Source organism: Diorhabda carinulata, chromosome 4 (genome assembly GCF_026250575.1).
Source record: "Diorhabda carinulata isolate Delta chromosome 4, icDioCari1.1, whole genome shotgun sequence".
NCBI lineage: Eukaryota > Metazoa > Arthropoda > Insecta > Coleoptera > Chrysomelidae > Diorhabda > Diorhabda carinulata.
The window spans coordinates 22,385,073-22,402,751 of record NC_079463.1 but is presented as its reverse complement, the minus strand read 5'-3'; the positions used below and the strand labels follow the sequence as shown (position 1 = coordinate 22,402,751).

The window sequence follows — 17,679 nt, the reverse complement described above, 5'->3', positions numbered from 1 at the left end:
TAAATAAGAATTTTAACAAATTGAAATTTAATACCAAAAAAACTAAGAGAATAAATATTTAGCTACATTAAAAAAAATTCACATCTGATTCGTTTTTCCATTTCACAGCGTGGCTTGTTGGGCGTTAGTATCGCTTCCTCCGGCTTCCATACCGCTAGTTTTCAACCAGTGTCTCAAGTTCCTCGTTCTTTCGACTAAGGTCGTAGTTGCTCCTTGAGTAGCATGAGTGACGACGGTGCTTTGAGCGTTCGCCAACGCCAAATGTTGCCGGTAATTATGAAGACGATCAGCCAAAGTCGGTATCGAGGGCGGCGCCGGTTGTACGTTCGTCGCGGAACCGGCCAAAACCGGCCAACCCAAGTCCGGATATACCAAAGGTGGAATCACTATAAACATCATATTTAATTAAATGAATTATGAAACATAAAAACGACGCCAGAAACGAAAACTCGAATCGCGAACAGTGAATATCCTTTAATATATGAATTAAGGGTGAGAAAATATAGCCAACCAATCAGGATACACCGTTTAAATGATGAATGTTTATTTAATTTCGGGGTTGACGACAGTTCAAATTTGAAATATTGTTTATTTAATATAAAAGATGATGATCGGGTAGCGTTGAAGTTTTAGATAGTTCTGTAAGTTAACTGTAATTTAGAAAGTTTCTACAACGTTCTAGAATTATTGCAGAAAGTAGGACGGTTAGTTGAGTTTGAATGATCCAAGGACTTTAAGTGGTGATGCAGTGAAGTTTTAATTTTTTTTACGTACAAATGTAAAACTTTGGAAAAAAAGTACAAATTTTATATTTGAAATCACCTTGTTGGATGTTTGTTTGTTGCTGTTGTTTCCTTAGGACGTCCCATATTTCTCTGATTTCCGAATTCAAATTTTCCAAGCTTTGTATTATTTCAGAGGATTCTTGAAATTTTTCTTTGTTCAAAATGCCTTTGGCGACGTAATCGGCGGTGGCGAATTCCGTCGAACTTATACCTAAATTTTAAAAAATCCAACAATTTATATTTTCGAGGATTTTATTTCTTCATTGTACAACAATAAATCAGTTACACCTCGACAGGAATTAGTTAAAAAAAAACCTGTTGAAAGTAAACTGAAAAAAAACTATACCTCGAACTAAGTGTCTCGTCGCTCATTGAATTGTATAATATCACAAATAAAATTTGTAAAGATGGAATAATTGAAAAGTTAACGATTATTTGATACCTGAACTGGCGCTATGAGATGATATATCACTTAAAGTGGCATCTTCATGATTTTGATCGTTTTGCATGTTGGCCCTTTGAAGTGATTGTTCAAGATGACGTAAACGAATCACTTTTTCCCCAAGAAGGCTACGAGTTCTGTGTAAATTGACTTCCATGTCTGTCAGTTCTTTTTCTTCCTAAGAATTTTGAAAAAAATATCCGATTGATCGATTCAATACGAAAAAAAATCGATTTGTTTTTGTACCTGGCACAGTTGTTGTAACGTATGCCTGGCCATCGATCCGTGCTTCAATTTCAATTCTTTCTGTCTTTGTTGAAACAAACTTTTCTGACTTCTCAAACTCTCTTTGGCTCTTTTGATCGAATCACGCTCCAAATGGATGCGGTGTCGGAAAAATTCCAACTCCGAACTACCTTCGAATTTTTGACCGTCAGAAAACGGGTATCTGCAAAAAAATATCGCTACAACCGAATCGAATCGAAATATTAACATTTATGTATATACATTATTTCGTTCAGTAACCTTTTGAATCATCCCCGATATTATTTCTCCCTCGTCTGATGAAAATTTTTCTCATGTAAGTGAAACTTTAAGGTTAGGAAATAGTCAATCAGTCAGTTTTTGGAAACAACTGGTTTAAAATTTGTAATTGTTGTGGTATTGTACAACTGAGAAGTCATCTTCAGGTTAAGATTGAAAACTTTTCAGACAACCCTCGTAATGAATTGTTAAATTAAAGTTTCTAGCACAAAGCGGATCATTTCCAAATTCCGCGCTTCTTAATGTAGTATAAAACTATTATTTAACATAAAATGTAGTTTACATTCCCCAAAGTACGTCAAAAATACGCAAAATAATTTTAATTTCAAAATTTTTCCAATTTCCATATATTTAAACTTCGGTCGTGTATGTTTCTTTCGATAGGATAGCTAATTACGTACGAAAAAAACAAAACTTCTATAGGGTTGTTAATCCCTCCAAAATTGAAAATGGTCGTGGTAGGTGAATCAAGGAACAAGCAAAAGGAAACGAAGCAAAGGATTGATTAGGTAGAAGAGATATAAGGATAAAAAAAGTGTAAAAGAAGTGAAAAGTTATAAAATAGACGTGAAAGGATTATAGATTTTTTTTTTAAGAAATGACTCACCTTAAATGGTAAGTATCTGCTTGGGCGTTTTCAGGAAATTGATCTTCTAAATCTTCCAATTTTTGTAATTGCCTACGAAGATTTTCTACTGGTGAACAAGATCTTTGAGGTTTCCGGACTTTCGTATTATTGTTAATTCTAGATGTGGAAGAACTTTTTAATCTAAAATTTTAGAAATACAAAATCCTCGAATCCCTTTTTTTTCTCAAATTACATAACAAACTAACCTGGAAAATATTTTTTTTCGACTCCTACCGGGATTTGTGCTATCTGAACTATCGTTTTGATTGGTTTTGTCGTCGCTGTGATAACAATTATCACTCACGGAGGTATCAATATCATGAATAAGAACTTGCGTCGCGTTCCTAGTTTCCGATTTCGGTCTAGGTTCTTCGGCGGTTGAGTTTTTTGTATGTTTCGGAGTTGGTGGTTTATCGACTATTTTTCTACGTATATATCATAAAAATATATTTTCTTACCAAGTGTCAAATTATTCAATCGAATAAGTGAGATAATTAATAATTTAAAGATTACTATCGATGATTTTTGAATAAAAAAAAATTAAAGTAGTAGGATGAAACCCATCGGAAAAGGAAGAGGATATACGAAAAATTTAAGGAAAGGGCGATTTTTTATTTGTATCTTGAAAAAAAATTATTTTTTCATCTCATTTTGAAGGAAAACGAAGGAATTTTCAGTCAAAAACTTTCCCATCAACATATCTACTAATGACGAGAATTTCGGATTGAAAAATTAAGGTGAATATTTCAAATCACAAACTTATTAATTGGATTTTTCACGTAAATTTCGATGTTATGTGAAAACCTATTACTCAGACATCGTTAATTTACCCTTAAAATCTCACCAAATTTCGCTTTCCAACTTTAGAACGCTCGTTAATTATTTTTCCTTCCCTCCTTCCTTCCTTCTTTCCATGGGTTTCATTATTATTACTTACGTTTAAAAGTTAGAACTTACTTTTCCTTATTGTTCGAATGACTTTGTTCGGTTTCGGATCCGGTAGTATTAGTGGTTGTGCTTTGTTCTTTTCGTTTACTTCTCTTTTCCATCGTCATTCTAACTTCAGTTTTCAATTTAATGTATTTTTCTTTCAAACATCTGTATTTGTCTTCGAGTAATCTTTTTTCGCATCGTAACTTTTCATCTGTCGTACTACGATTTTTGTCTTGTTCCAATTCCGCCTGAAATTTGCTTCGTAATTCCGACATTTTCGCCTGATGAGTTTTCCTCAAGACCTGTTCCTATAATTCAGACAAATAAATGATGCGATTATAGAGAGATAGGTGAAAAATCTCACCTCGGCGTCGAATTGTCTCTTCAATTCGTCTATAATAATCGAATGATTCTGTTTTAATTGATCCACGTCTGCGTTATGGTTAAAAATTAATTCGTCGCGACTCTTTTCAACTTTTTCCGCCAATTCCTTTTCGACGTCCGCCAATTTTTCTTCGTAATACTTTTCCAATTCCTCTTTCTTCAATTCGAACTTCTCTTTCATTTTATCTTCCTCAATTACAATGTTATTATCTAATTCCGTCTTCAAATATCTCAATTTATCTTCTATTTTACTCTTTTCGTCTTCTATCGCCGTCTGATGTTCCAAATTTAACGCCAATTTCAACTTTTCTATTTCTTCTTCGAGTATAATATCTTGCTTGGATTTTTCATCTTCGAGGATTCGTTTTAATTCCCGTTTGTGCGATGTTTCCAAATCCTCTTTAAATTTCATCATTTCCTTATTTTTTTCTTCCCATATTGTTTGTTTCAGCAATTCAACTTTCTTCTCGGCCTTCGCTTCCAATTGTTTCGTACTTTTCGCTATTCGCTCGCTAATCGAATCCGAATTATCCGATTCGAATATATTTACATTTTCCAAACCTAAAAACCCATTCGAAACTACTAGAAAATTATCGATTCATCAAATTACGATCGATTTATAACCCAATTTTAATTAAAAATTCTAAATCTACGTAAAAATGTTGCCAATCGATCTGTTACGTTTGTTTATTTACCATTTCATAAATAAATGATGTTTACCTTCTTTTTCCAAACTGTGGGTCTCGTCGTCACTGTCTGAACCCTTGCTGAGAGTTAGCTTCGGTTTGATGCAGTCCTTGGGATTCGGTTTGATCAGTTTCAAAGTATTGTTCGTTTTGATGGGTTCCAATACCGGATGGACAGAAAATCTACTTTTGATCGGCGTAAGTTTCACGTTAATGACGTCATCGAGTTTGTGTTTATCGCTATTGGCGAATTCTTCTTCGCTCGAACTTTTATCCGAGAATGTGATACCGATATCGGTGTTATTTTCCAAATTGAACCTGACACTTTTTTTATCCTCTTCATCCTTTTCCGATTTATCCATAATTGCGAGTCTATCGAATTCTAGACTTTTCGAATGTTCCATTATATTTTTTTCGCGTAAAATGCTTCTCGGTTGTTGTGAATCCCCTTGATCTATAACCCCTTATACATATTTAAAAATATATATAAAATATTTGTTATATAATCAAATTACAAACCTTGGTTGTTTTCAGTCTTGGTATTGACAGGACTTATGCCTGTATCGATGTTTTTCTTCATGGTGTTCGATTTTAGAAACATCGATCCACCACCTGCTACTTTCAGATCCATATTTCTAGGATGGCGATCAAATACCGAATCTTTTTCGTCATCTAAACTGCTAAAGCCCAAAGATAATTTCTTAGGACCTGTCGTTGAGTCCTCGGATTTTTGTTTGAATAATTTAAAGTCCTTTTTAGGACTGGCATTCGGACTGAGTTTAATCGGCGATAATCTCTTCTTGGTAACTATAAAACGATTGTTCTACGTACAAAAATTTTAATTCAATTCTCAATTCTTTTACCTATAGGAAGTGGATCTAATTTTTTTGGAGGTGTATTGGAAACCGGTTCCTCCAAACTTAGAATATCGTCAGTAACGTAAGTAGCGTCTTCTCTGTTGTCCTGAAGACTGAGCGATTGACTTTCTGTGCGCGCTTTTTTTACTAATCCCCGATAAATATTATCCAAAGGATGTTCCCATTGCGTTTTCTTTGTTAAATTATTGTAATAATAGTAACATTTTGATTTATCATCGTAACTAAAAATAATTTACCATGAGGCTTCCAAAAATAATAATTTCTTTACTTTACTTATGATCAATAGTCATCAATTTTTTTTTAAAGGACATCGATATATTAAAATATAGATCAATATAATTAAAAACTACATTTAACAAGTGTATTAATCTATTGAATAATAATATAAATATTTAAATAGACCGCCTATTTTCAAACCCAAACTATCTGAAGTAAGAAACAAATACGTCAAACGAATTGTCAAATTAAGACAGTTGACAGTTAACCTTAAAAATAAGTTTAAAAATGCATGTTGATTTACCAATGTCCTTTTAATAATTACGATAAATTTTAATAAACCAAGGTAATGCTTCTAAGAACAAATAATTGCATTAGAAGATTCTTGTCACAAGCTGAACTGATTACAAATAAAGGGCATTTATCGAATATTTTAGTTTCAACAATGGGAGATTCTAAAGTGCTTGGTGAATCGAAACCTTTGAAAAAGATTAAATACGACGGACGATCTAAAAAACGGCAGTGGGAAGATAGAAGGAGAGATAAAGGAGAAAGTTTGCGAGATAATTCTAAAGAATCCAAAATACCAAAATTAGAAGGAGAAACTGAAAGTTTAGTGGAGAAAGATAAAGTGAAGCGAAGAAAATTCTGCCTGCTGCTCGGTTATTCCGGTAGTGATTATTTCGGAATGCAAAGAAACCCGCATACAAGAACGATCGAAGAAGACTTATTGAATGCGTTATTTAAAATAAAGTTAATAGACAAAGAAGGTTATGATCAGGTGCAAACTATGCACTTTCAGCGAGCCGCTAGAACAGATAAAGGTAAATGATTTTTTTTTTAATTCAGCGTTTACAAACATTATTATCTTGAAATTATCGTAGGCGTATCTGCGGCTCGACAAGTAGTATCTTTAAAGTTGAGAGATAAAATTGATTTAGCACAAATCAATGCAGAACTTCCAGACGTAATCAGAGTGTTTGCATACAAGAGAGTAACTAAAGGATTCAACAGTAAATCTCAATGCGATAGTAGAACTTACACTTATCTAATTCCAACTGTCGCGTTCGCTCCTCACGATAAGGACGTTTTACAAAAGGATTTTCGTTTAGACGACGAAACATTCGCAAAAGTCAACGATCTGTTGAAACACTATTTGGGAACGAAAAATTTCCACAACTACACTTCCAAGAAGAAACACAACGATCCTAGCGCTAATAGATATATGAAATCATTCGTTTGTGAAAAACCTTTTGTTAAAAATGACGTGGAATTTGCTATTTTGAAAGTGCAAGGACAAAGTTTCATGTTGCACCAAATTAGAAAAATGATCGGGTGTCTTTTAGCCGTCGTCCGAGGACTTGCGACTGAAGATCTTATACAGAATTCATTCAAATCTGATAAAGTTATTATACCAAGAGCTCCCGGATTAGGTCTCGTTTTAGAATATGTCCATTATGATAGGTAAATGTATTTTGTTTTCTTTCAAAATTTACAATTTATAAATTCAATTTTTTTGTAGATACAATTATAGATATGGTACAGATGGAATACACGAAAAATTGACGTGGGAAGAAGTGGAAGATCGAGTTGAGGAATTCAAAGAAAAATACATTTTTCCAACGATAATTAACAAGGAAATAGAAGAAGAAAGTATGTTGTGGTGGTTAAATAATAAACTGAGCAGACATTCGTACGATTTGGAAGAAGAGAATGAAAGTGATGATGAAAGCGATGGGGATGATGATGATGATTGCGAACATAGTCAAAAAGCTTGTAACAGTATTGAGAATAAAAATAAAGAAAAAATTGAAAAATAAAAAACCTGATTTTATTTACTATAATCTTTAGATTAAAAAAATCAAAGAAACAATTTTGAAAATAAATAAAATTTGTAAATATTATTTATGGTATGAATTTTTAAAAAAATATTTATAATTCATTTTATACAGGGTGGTACAGAAATGTGAATTTTAAAGTTGCATCATATGTTCAAAGATATGGTTACTATTTGGAAGTGGAGGCCACCCTATTTTTGAACGTCATTCCTTTTCTTTATTATGTTTATTTTTTCAAGTAAAAATGTGACTTAATTTCTAAAACCAAAATTTCAACACTTTTTCAGGCACTAAAATATAGCAGGGAAAAGGAGGATGGATAGAATTAGAAATGAAGTAATTTTAGAGAAGTTCAAACAGGGTCCAATAAGTTGAAAGATGCTTAAAAAGAAAAGTGACACAAACAAAAAGACATAAAAGAAAGAGAGGAAAACTTTGCTAGAACAAGCAGCACAGGAAGGAAAAAGAAAGGGAAAAACAGTATGGCGAATAAATGAATTAGAAAAGGATAGGAAAAGTGGATAAAAGGAGAATGAAAACTAAAAAAAAAACAATTTTGATTCAAACAATTTTCATAAATTATTAAAAATGTTAAAATATTTGTTGATTGAGACAAATCCTAACTTGACTTTTTCAAATTTTTCATTTTTGTATGCTCTTATCAAAAATAACAATATTTGTTGAAAAGAAATTTCCAGCTAGTTTTTGGAGACAAATCGAAGAATTTATAGTTTTTTAATTTTTTTATAAGCCAAAAAAGTATTAAAATTTCGGTTTTCTATCTGAAACGTACAGAAAAAATGAAAAAAAGGAATTATTGAAAAATAGGATGTTTTCATTTTTAAACATTTACCGTTTATATACATTGTCTCTAAATCTGAATAAGAAAAATACCCCTTTAAGGGGGATTCTTGTCTGGAAATTTGAAAAAATTAAACGGATTTTTAGAAATTCGCATTATTTCAGGAGAAACAAACAGTAGATTTTGTGACATCTAAGCCAGTCGAATGGAATGTTCCTTTCCTTCAAAAGGGGTTTTTCTTGTAACTATTTTTTTAAAGTTTGATGTGATATCGTTCTATTTTAAAAAAATTCGAAAAGATCAAAATACGGCGATCCCATTTGGTGAATTTTTATTTTTGATAAGCTCAATTACAGATTAAGAATTTTTCAATTTTTTTTTGTTCCAGATCACTATAAGGGCTGGAAACATATCAACCAGGGTGCACCCCCACTTTACCAACCTTCATTTTGTGATTTCTTTTGGTACCTTCAACATCACATACCAAAAGGTTGCACAAGTACTCTTGAGTTTTATAATTTTTTGCTTTCTCTAATTGATATATTCAGATTAGTTTTATCATTTAGGGGGTAGGTGCACTCTCTCTGAGTCCAGTTTCCTCTTCTTCATGATATAGAGACAATTTTTTGGCCGATTTGATGTATATGTCCACCATACACTATTATTTGGTGTATTTTATCTATTTTTTCATTTACTTTTAATGGTACGTTTGAACTAATATTATCATTAACTTTCCTGTGAAAGGTATTACGGTCTGTGTTTTCTCTCATTATGTTGACAAGTTTCAAATTTAACTATATTTGAGTACAAAGATTTATTAGTACAGGAAATTTTGAGAAAATAGAACTCTCCTCATGTAACGAATTAAAATCCAATGAAATTAGAACGTGCTATATTCATTTAGTACTACAAATTCATAAAACCTTCGGAAAATTCAATATGAAATTTATTGGAAATATTTCTAACTCATCCTTTGTTAATATCTACAGAATTTATTAAATAATGTTATTTCCAATGATAATGATTTGTTTGTATTGAACAAATTAATTGTATAATTGAACAAAATTTCAATAAAAATGAGTTTTTATTTGGTTTATGATTACGTACCATGGTTTCCAACCGGCTGGTAAAGCTTTCATTAACCCTTCTGCAGCTAGTGGTAGTAACTGCGGTTCTGATACGGGGTCTATACCGATTCTTAGAGCGTATTCTTTCACTTCTAAAAATAATTAATTACCAGTTTTTTTTCATATTTTGAATTTACCCATTCATTATCAAGTATTAAATAATAGTGAGGATTTAATAAATTTTGTTTATCACCAAATAAAAAATCAAATTTTGAAATTAAAAAAATTAAATTTCATAAATGCATATATTTGCCCCAATTTCATAAAAATATATATTCAGTTATATAAATATAACAAACCTTCTTCGGAGGGATGACTGATTTCATCGAATATTTCTTCACAGATTATTGACATTTTCACCACGTATTTTAATATTAAAATACAAATATTTTTAATAACTACATTTTTAACACTTCACAGCTGATCCTCCTTGTGACATTTGGAATGGAGCAGGTGAAGGGTTATCGAAAATTTTAAGGGTAAAAATAAACAAATCCTCAATCGGTTAATCAGTGCCATCTGTCGCAGATAAGATCTGTTATACAAATAATACAGAAACCTTCAACCGCGATTGACTAAATGGAGTATACAAAGATGGCGCTACTGTTTTAACGATTATATTTCTTGTAAAACAATTTTATTGATCAAATTTCATTAAAAATGATTAATTAATACGAATTATATGACATAATTTTCCATTCCTAACATGGAAACATAATTTTTTCGCATTTTACTTATATCCAGTTGAACGATATTTTCAGTGTTTTTTACAAGGGGTTTCAAGAAACAATTTTGTAAAGCGGAGTTGTTCCACATAGAAAAGATGGTGAACTGTATTCATAAGACACATAAATTTTGTTCTTGGTAGCTGCACTTGCGGAACTAGTTCAGGAAGTGTACACTAAAGCGTTCTTTATAGCGGGACCAGCGCTAGTGTCACTGTACTTAGTAGCAGTGCAAGAGAACCTAGTTTCTATTTCCAGCCAAAAAATTCTAAATGTAAATTTGCAAAATATGTGTAGTTACACTAGGGAGGGGGAAATCTTACAAATATGACCTACTTTGACAAGGACGGGGGGAAGGGCAAAAAATCATAAAATTCGTGCGACATAATTTATGAATGATCATCAGGGGTCTTGATCCCCTTGAAACCGCACCTGCTGTGAAAATGAGTTTACAAAGTGCAGAAGTACAAGAACAAAAAAAATTGGGGCACTAGAAAATCAAAAATCAATCATATACACATATGGTGAAAAATCCATAGAGTTAAAACTAAAGATAGAGATATTATTTGGAAAGTTTTTGATTGGATAAGGGAGTTGGCCCTGATATAGGAGTTGTTCTTCTGCAGGGCTGAAGTTTTGTGGTCTTAATTGAAGAAGGAAAAGCGATCGAACATTGAAATCTACAGCACTACTGGTAAATCCACGATTGCTGTCTGAGCATATATTATGCTGCGAAACTGTTTCTTTTGAAGTGTTCGATTGGGACGACTCAGTTTTCGAAACTAGTAGATCTTTTATTTCTGGTCCTTAAATACACTTTAGAACCACTACCAGTTTCAGTTTCCACCAATGTGCTTACAGATATTGAGCTTCGAGATTCTATTCTATTCATAGCAGCTGCATGTACGATCAAATGCTTTCGTATAAACCCTTCGTGCCCCACTAGACGTTGCCAAAGTCCGATGGGGCGCTTTGATGTCATTAGGCAAGCTGTGGGGGTTGAAATGGTTCTCTGGATGACCGCCTCCGCTAAGAGTCCAGTCAGTAGTCGGATTTTGAATTAGAGCAGTTGTTTTGAAAGAGACTCATCTAAGGAGCTTCTAGATTGTATCTTCTGTTAGTTTTACTTGTTGTACATTCCATATTGAATATCCATCCACTATTTTATCCTGTTTTTGAATTAGTTGAGACATTTTTTGATGAAGTATGGGAGACGTACCAAAAAAAATTGCAAAAATAATTTTATTTTTAATTGGAACCAAAATACCTGTGAACCTGTAAGGAATATAAACATCCAATATCGCTAATTAATAAAATGCTGTATAAACATAAATATTTACATTAACAATTTTTTTTATTCTTCTTCTGTGTGAAATTAATCGAAATGTGGTAGAAACGCAAGCTTCAAAATATTAAAAATGAAAAAATAAAATAAATGCAATTCTGCTACTATTTTTTCCTACTTTTTTTTTAATTATATATCAGAGTATAAATTGTTGGAAATGAAATACATCGAGCTAATATAGAGTTTGATAATATTTTTCGAAATTTTAGAAAAGAAAAAAAATTAATGAAATTAACGAAAAATGTGGAAAAAGTACGAAAATTACTCCAGCTGCTTCATTTAGTACACTGAGAATCACAGACCATTATGAATATGTATCGCATACAGGGTATATCCCGAAAATGTTGCATCAAATTTTTTTCCTAATATGTTGCAACGTGTGTAGTTGGGTAGAGGCAGCACTGCATTGACCTCTGAGCTCCTTCTTCGACATGGTATTTGCATTAGCGCTAGTTTCTATCAAACCGTGGTTCGAAATCGGGTTGAAGCCTCGATACCTGATCAAGTTCAGCAAGAAAATGTCAATGCTAACTTTCATAATACTTCAAAAGACATTTGAAGATAACTGTCTTTCGAAATCCCAGTTGGGACAGGTAAAAAGTCGATTCGCAAAGATTAAAACGCGTTTGGATTTTTGTAAACTCCGCCATGACAACGAACTCGTTCATTCGGTCTTTTGTCTTACTCAGTGAATCACTGAATGAACAACTTTAGAGCCGCTACAACCTCGTTGAAATCTTTCAGGAATTTTTTATTGCATAGAAATCACGATTGTGGAACTGTACTGATATAGAAAGTTTGTATTCTACCATTCTGATTAATAAATGAAACTTTGATGCATTACTTTGCGAATATACTCTGTAATATAGAAATTTCATCAATATTTTTTATAATTTTCGTCTAATATTGGAACAAACTGTTTTTGGTATTTTATCAAACTCCTAAAAAATAAAAACGTACTTTTTACACTATTTTGATACTCCGTATATATTTTTTCATGTTCAATATTTCAAAGCTTATTAGCTAGTCATGCTTCAATGATGGAAATCGCTTCGACTTTTTCTTCTTCCAATTCTTTTCCTGTTATTTTCAACATTTCTTTGGCGAAATCGTCGTTTTGTAGACCTGAAGCAAAATTATTTCCACTAAAGATCGAAATCGAAATTAAACATTTTAATAAAAACAAAAAAAAATAAATCATCTACATAAATGTGATTGTAATTGAAAAAATCTTTTAAATCGTTCAAGGAAAATAAATACATTAATTTTGGATTTGAAAAAAACTTATCATCTTGACATTTTAACACAGGATATACAAAAAGGCTTTTGACTTGAAGGTTTTTACTAAAACTACATTAATTGAATTATTCCCACCCTCTACTATGAATTTATAAATGACAGACTCAATAATATATTGTTTTGAAATTTTTGTTTTCCCAAAATTTGATTAAAACACAAGTTTTCGTAGAGAAAAAATTAAATTGCTGCGCCCTTTTCAATGGTAAACAACTCCTAATGATATTTCCATTAAAAAATAAAAATTGATTATTATATAGGTGGGAATATTGATTTAAGGAACTAACCTTGTACAATTTCCCATTTACCATTCTTGATGGTAACCGGGAACGAAAAGACAACACCCTTTGGTGCTCCGTAACTACCGTCACTAACTACACCCATGGAAACAAATTGATTGGGGGGTGTACCTTGGAACCAATCGCGCATGTGATCTGCCGCCGCTTTAGCCGCCGACATTGCAGAAGACATTTTCCTAGCTGCGATAACTGCGGCACCTGAAGATTTAATATTTGAATTATAAGTTTAGTTATTCTCATTCTGAAAGTATATTTTATGTTTTACCTCTTTTTTGTACGGTAGAAACGAAAACGTTTCTCAGCCAATCGCCATCTTTAACAGCTTCTATAGCTGGCTGGGGCTTACCATCTACAATTACTGTAGCGTGAGAAGCATCGGGGAATTGTGTGGATGAATGATTTCCCCAAATAATCACGTTACTTACCTAAAAAAACACCATTTTAATTAAAAAAACATCTTTTTTTTCAAATTACGAGTGACTTACGTTCGCGATTGGAACATTAACTTTAGCGGCGATCTGAGCTTGAGCTCTGTTCTGATCTAACCTAGTCATTGCGGTAAAGTTTTCTTTTGGAATGGAGGGAGCGTACTTTGAGCAAATTAGAGCGTTCGTATTAGCCGGATTACCGACTACTAATACTTTTACATCTTTTTTGGCATATTTATCCAAAGCTTCACCTTGTACTTTGAATATTTTTACGTTGGCTGAAAGTAAATCTTTACGTTCCATACCTAAATAAAATTTTATATGAGTACATGAACGCCACATAACCAACTATTTGTTTCCGACCTTGTTTTCTCGGCATAGCACCGACGAGGAAAGCCGCCGAAACGTCTTTGAAAGCGACGATAGGATCGGCAGTCGGGATAACTTCTTTAAGAAGAGGAAGAGCGCAATCGGCGAGTTCCATGACGACTCCTTCCAAAACACCCATCATGGGTGGTATATCCAAAAGACGTAAAATTATCGGTTGAGAGGGCCCGAAAACGTCTCCCTTTGCTACCATATAGAGTAGGGAGTACGCAATTTGGCCGGCTGCCCCAGTGACAACGACATTAATTGGTTCATTCTTAAATAACAAAAATAAACTTCTTTAAGAGACGAGACTTTATAGTTAAATCCTGAGATAAGTTCATAATTATTTATAATTTAATTTATATCAAACACAATTTGGATGTACTACAAAAAGCAATTTAAATGAGCGTCAATGTTTATGACTTGCAGTAATTAACTTAAAATGAAAACCAATTTCAATATTTCAAACGTGGACTTTCTCATAGAGAAACAAGTAATATTCAAAGATATTAACGTATTATGTAATAGTATAAAAAGTAAAAATTCTGTACAACATTAAAAAAAATTAATTAAAATTTGTACTTACAATCATTGTTAATAATAAATTGAATAACAGGAAAGTTGGACTAAATTAATTTCAGCTTCAAAGAGAAAATCACTAACACTATTCAATAGCAAGTGATAAGGAATTAAAGAAAAAAGTCGATTAGGACGTCCTTTGACCTTTAAAAATCATTCCACTGTTGACATAAAGTCAACACCCACTTGACATTTCGATGTGCGTTCGACTAAGTACACCGATAACTTTTACACCACAAAACTAAATTAATGGAACGCGAGTGGATTAAAATCAATAAACGTCGTATACAAATAAACATACAAAAAATAAAGTATGTTGTATTAATTTCTTTTAAACGATAAAATTTAAAAAAAAAGTAATTCCATTTATCGGTTGGTAATAATTTTGATGATATTAATATAGTGCGGGAATCATTTTATTAAATTCGATTTGATAAAGCAGAAGGTTCTAAACTTTATTCCTCGTAAACCATTTTGAAAACTCGTCGAAAAATCAGAATTAAGTATGGATATTCAAGTACACTCCAGTTGTAGTGGACCCCTGAGGGTTCACCTGAACCATTTTGGGAATCACTGTGATAAAACTTTAAAATGTTCAAGATTGGTGCTTAAAAACGTTCAATTTACATTACGATTTATACTGCGAAAAGAATTAAAAAACTATTACTTTAAATGCACGTTTTTTTATAATAATTCTTTCAAGTTCTTCTTTGTCCCTTAAGAGAAACTCCTTTCTACTCTCTACCCTCTAAAGTCATTACAAAAGGGATAAGGAGATACTCCAACAATAATGCGAACACGGAGTGCTATAAACGAACATAGCTTAGAAGAGAAGTTGGTTAATAATACTATGGCTTCTCCAAATTTCTCCATTTGTTCGAATCCTGTGTTTTTTCTCATCTTTCTATACCCAACTTTTTTATATATTCGTCTTCTAATCATTTCTTTCTCGGTTTTTCTTTTTTTCTTTCTCCCTTTTCCTTGTTTTTTAGTATTTTTTTCCTCATTTAATCCAAATGCTTTTTCAGATGTATCTTTTTGCATCAATTTTGTTTCTTCAAGATTCGATCGCTTCGATGTCCTGAGACAGAATGAATATCTTCTCGATTTTAAACGTCTTGCCTATGTTAGTATAAGTAAGAAAGGATGAGAAGGTAGGGAGATGCAGTTTTATTGGTTTTTCCTAAAAATTGTATCAGGTATATCGGAGAGGATTAATTTAATTGAATGTTATTAGAACATTAACGAGATGATTAAATATGTGAAATTATTGAGAAAATAAAATAAATTCAATCAGGTTTTATTACAAAGATAAAATACGTATATATATATATATATATATATATATATATATATATATATATATATATATATATATATCATATTGATTAAAAAGAAGCAGTTCAAAGACGTGACTTCTTCTAAAGCTGCTTTTAGTTTTAAATTGACGTTGTCGACCCTTTTATTGGTACATTGCACTTTCGATTAGTAAACAGACTTTATATTATTTCGTGCTATGTTTGCATGTACAATTCACATCATTTAATAATCCAATTAACTATTAGAAATGTGTCATTCTCGTAAAATATCTCGTTTAAAAATAATTAAAGAGATTGAATACAACCATCTAAAATATTTATTAGTCCACCTTTAAATTTTTTGACGACCACACTATATTTCTTTTTATATCTGGTTTTTCCGAAATACATTTCAGTACCTAAATCGATTAGATTTACAACAAATTTTTGTTCTGTGATTAGATTTTTGATCAGTCAAATGTGGCATTTTTAAGCTACTTAATCTTGAAAATTTTCTATAGTCTTTATCTTCTTTGTCACTGTTTTCTTGTCATTCTAGAATCTTCTTAGTATTACGTGATTTAGATGTTGGAAATTCATTTGAATGTAGAAATATTATAGCGCTTTTAGATTTTCTTTGATATTTAAAAGCTCAAAATTTTACGTAAAAGTCAGACCTCTAAATATACCAGAGACCCTAAAACATTTTTCCACGTGGACCACTTTGGTTTGAATTTGTATAGGTCGCTGGGAATCACTAAAAGCCAATTTAGGTGACGAACATACAAATTCAAACAAACATTACAACAATTTTCAATCAATATTTTAATTGCTTCTTTGTTTTGATTTTTTGATTTGTTTAAATCAAAAATTGTATAAACGCAAGAATTTTTTGTAGCTTAGATACTAAAACAATTCTCACAACCCCTGTAAAAAGATATCCTAGTGGGTAAGCGTGCTAGTTTTAGGAGCGATTCGGAATTTGTGTTAGTATCGTCTCTACGCAGGACTCCGAAAGGATTCGTGTCGTTTGTGAGAGGACATTTACCCAGTGCCTGTGCAAGGACTCGTACCGCTCATATAACTCCTTTATATTTTGTTCTCTTTTATAAAGTCACATGATTGTTATTTAATTGGTTATCGCGACGATTGTTTTTTTTCTCTCGTGGATATGTGCTATTCCAATTCGTTTACTGTTTACTACGAAAAAAAATTACGGTAATTCAATGCTTTCTTTTTCTTTATTTTTCGCTTTTTCTTTCTTATTTTTATTTTGCTTTTAGTATAAGTTGTAGGATTGCATTTTGGAATCAGCAAGAAAGCGTTTAGACTGAATTAGTAGAGAAAAAATTATCTATTTATGAAATTATAATTTAGCCATGAATTAACTGAAAACACGCATGGTAATAAAGAAAGAAATTTTGGGTATTTTTTCGAAATAAAGTGTATAAAATTAGGCATCATTAAATAAAGAAAAAGTACTTGAATCTACGTTATATAAATCGATTTTTTTTGTTCGAATGGTTGAAGGAAAAAACACGTTTCATTAACTCCATGTTGACAAAGTTGAAACGACGAAAATTGTTTACATCCATCACAACAAACTTTTCATCGTAAACAATATATCTCAAGCTTTCGCTTAAATCACTATTTTTTTTAATTACAATGTTTTATGAATATTTAATAAAATTGTTTAATTCTAAATAGTCACGCACAATTATTTCAAAAACTTTTAGTCGATAGAATATTTTATGAAATATGGAAAGTAGTAAATTTATTTTCTTCAAAAAAGTCATATGAAACGTACGAAGAGAACTTCTCAATCGTCACTTCTGGTTTGGAAACATTCATATTAAGATCGAAATTAAACTATTTCGAAAAATAAAAGGAAAAAAGCGTGAGGCAAATGATTATATAACTTGAGTCAAATAAAGTTTTCTACCATCTGCTCTTATCGATTTTTATGTCAATCTCGATTTCCAAGCTTTCGTTACATTTATCAAAGTCTCCACGTAGCAAAGATTGAAAGAAGCTTAAACTTATTAATAATTAGGTACAATCAAGTTGGCTTTTTACTA

General features: G+C 31.8%; 4 protein-coding genes across 6 annotated transcripts in view; 2 read left to right on the top strand and 2 right to left on the bottom strand.

Moving 5' to 3' along the window:
* Positions 1–11,161, bottom strand: LOC130892909 (centrosomal protein of 164 kDa). Of its 2 annotated transcripts, none has more exons than XM_057798605.1 (13): positions 9,562–11,161; positions 9,243–9,354; positions 5,265–5,500; positions 4,921–5,208; positions 4,436–4,864; positions 3,696–4,276; positions 3,356–3,639; positions 2,605–2,823; positions 2,378–2,539; positions 1,474–1,675; positions 1,228–1,405; positions 823–996; positions 1–386 (listed from the first exon to the last, which is right to left on the bottom strand). In XM_057798605.1, the coding sequence occupies exons 1-13, from the start codon at positions 9,614–9,616 to the stop codon at positions 103–105; spliced, it is 3,204 nt and encodes a 1,067-aa protein (XP_057654588.1). In that variant the 5' UTR covers positions 9,617–11,161; the 3' UTR covers positions 1–102. The 2 variants fall into 2 exon arrangements, with proteins under 2 accessions (XP_057654588.1, XP_057654589.1); XM_057798606.1 differs by having other exon boundaries at positions 4,436–4,855; positions 9,562–11,160.
* LOC130892913 (pseudouridylate synthase 1 homolog) lies at positions 5,746–7,319 on the top strand. Of its 2 annotated transcripts, XM_057798616.1 has the most exons (4): positions 5,756–5,841; positions 5,933–6,319; positions 6,380–6,959; positions 7,018–7,319. In XM_057798616.1, the coding sequence occupies exons 2-4, from the start codon at positions 5,941–5,943 to the stop codon at positions 7,313–7,315; spliced, it is 1,257 nt and encodes a 418-aa protein (XP_057654599.1). In that variant the 5' UTR covers positions 5,756–5,841; positions 5,933–5,940; the 3' UTR covers positions 7,316–7,319. The 2 variants fall into 2 exon arrangements, with proteins under 2 accessions (XP_057654598.1, XP_057654599.1); XM_057798615.1 differs by having other exon boundaries at positions 5,746–6,319.
* A 54-nt stretch (positions 11,162–11,215) lies between the features above and the next one.
* LOC130892915 (malate dehydrogenase, cytoplasmic) lies at positions 11,216–14,507 on the bottom strand. The gene is made up of 6 exons (XM_057798619.1): positions 14,311–14,507; positions 13,719–13,998; positions 13,413–13,660; positions 13,193–13,352; positions 12,916–13,125; positions 11,216–12,457 (listed from the first exon to the last, which is right to left on the bottom strand). The coding sequence occupies exons 1-6, from the start codon at positions 14,314–14,316 to the stop codon at positions 12,360–12,362; spliced, it is 1,002 nt and encodes a 333-aa protein (XP_057654602.1). The 5' UTR covers positions 14,317–14,507; the 3' UTR covers positions 11,216–12,359.
* A 2,108-nt stretch (positions 14,508–16,615) lies between these two features.
* The window catches only part of LOC130892910 (potassium voltage-gated channel subfamily KQT member 1), a 70,332-nt gene continuing 69,268 nt past the window's right edge, over positions 16,616–17,679 (top strand). Inside the window, exon 1 of the mRNA XM_057798610.1 lies at positions 16,616–16,819. The gene's annotated coding sequence lies outside the window, so the exon portion shown is untranslated. The remainder of the gene's footprint in view (positions 16,820–17,679) is intronic.

Coding starts and splice junctions, on each gene's coding strand:
- LOC130892913 (XM_057798615.1), top strand. CDS start 5,845: ATGCTTCTAAGAACAAATAATTGCATTAGAAGATTCTTGTCACAAGCT. Junction 6,320..6,379: donor AGCCGCTAGAACAGATAAAG/GTAAATGATTTT, acceptor AAATTATCGTAG/GCGTATCTGCGGCTCGACAA. Junction 6,960..7,017: donor GAATATGTCCATTATGATAG/GTAAATGTATTT, acceptor ATTTTTTTGTAG/ATACAATTATAGATATGGTA.
- LOC130892909 (XM_057798605.1), bottom strand. CDS start 9,616: ATGTCAATAATCTGTGAAGAAATATTCGATGAAATCAGTCATCCCTCC. Junction 5,209..5,264: donor ATTAGATCCACTTCCTATAG/GTAAAAGAATTG, acceptor ATCGTTTTATAG/TTACCAAGAAGAGATTATCG. Junction 1,406..1,473: donor CGTTACAACAACTGTGCCAG/GTACAAAAACAA, acceptor CAAAATTCTTAG/GAAGAAAAAGAACTGACAGA.
- LOC130892915 (XM_057798619.1), bottom strand. Junction 13,126..13,192: donor TTCTACCGTACAAAAAAGAG/GTAAAACATAAA, acceptor TTAAATCTTCAG/GTGCCGCAGTTATCGCAGCT. Junction 12,458..12,915: donor TAAATGGGAAATTGTACAAG/GTTAGTTCCTTA, acceptor ATTTTGCTTCAG/GTCTACAAAACGACGATTTC.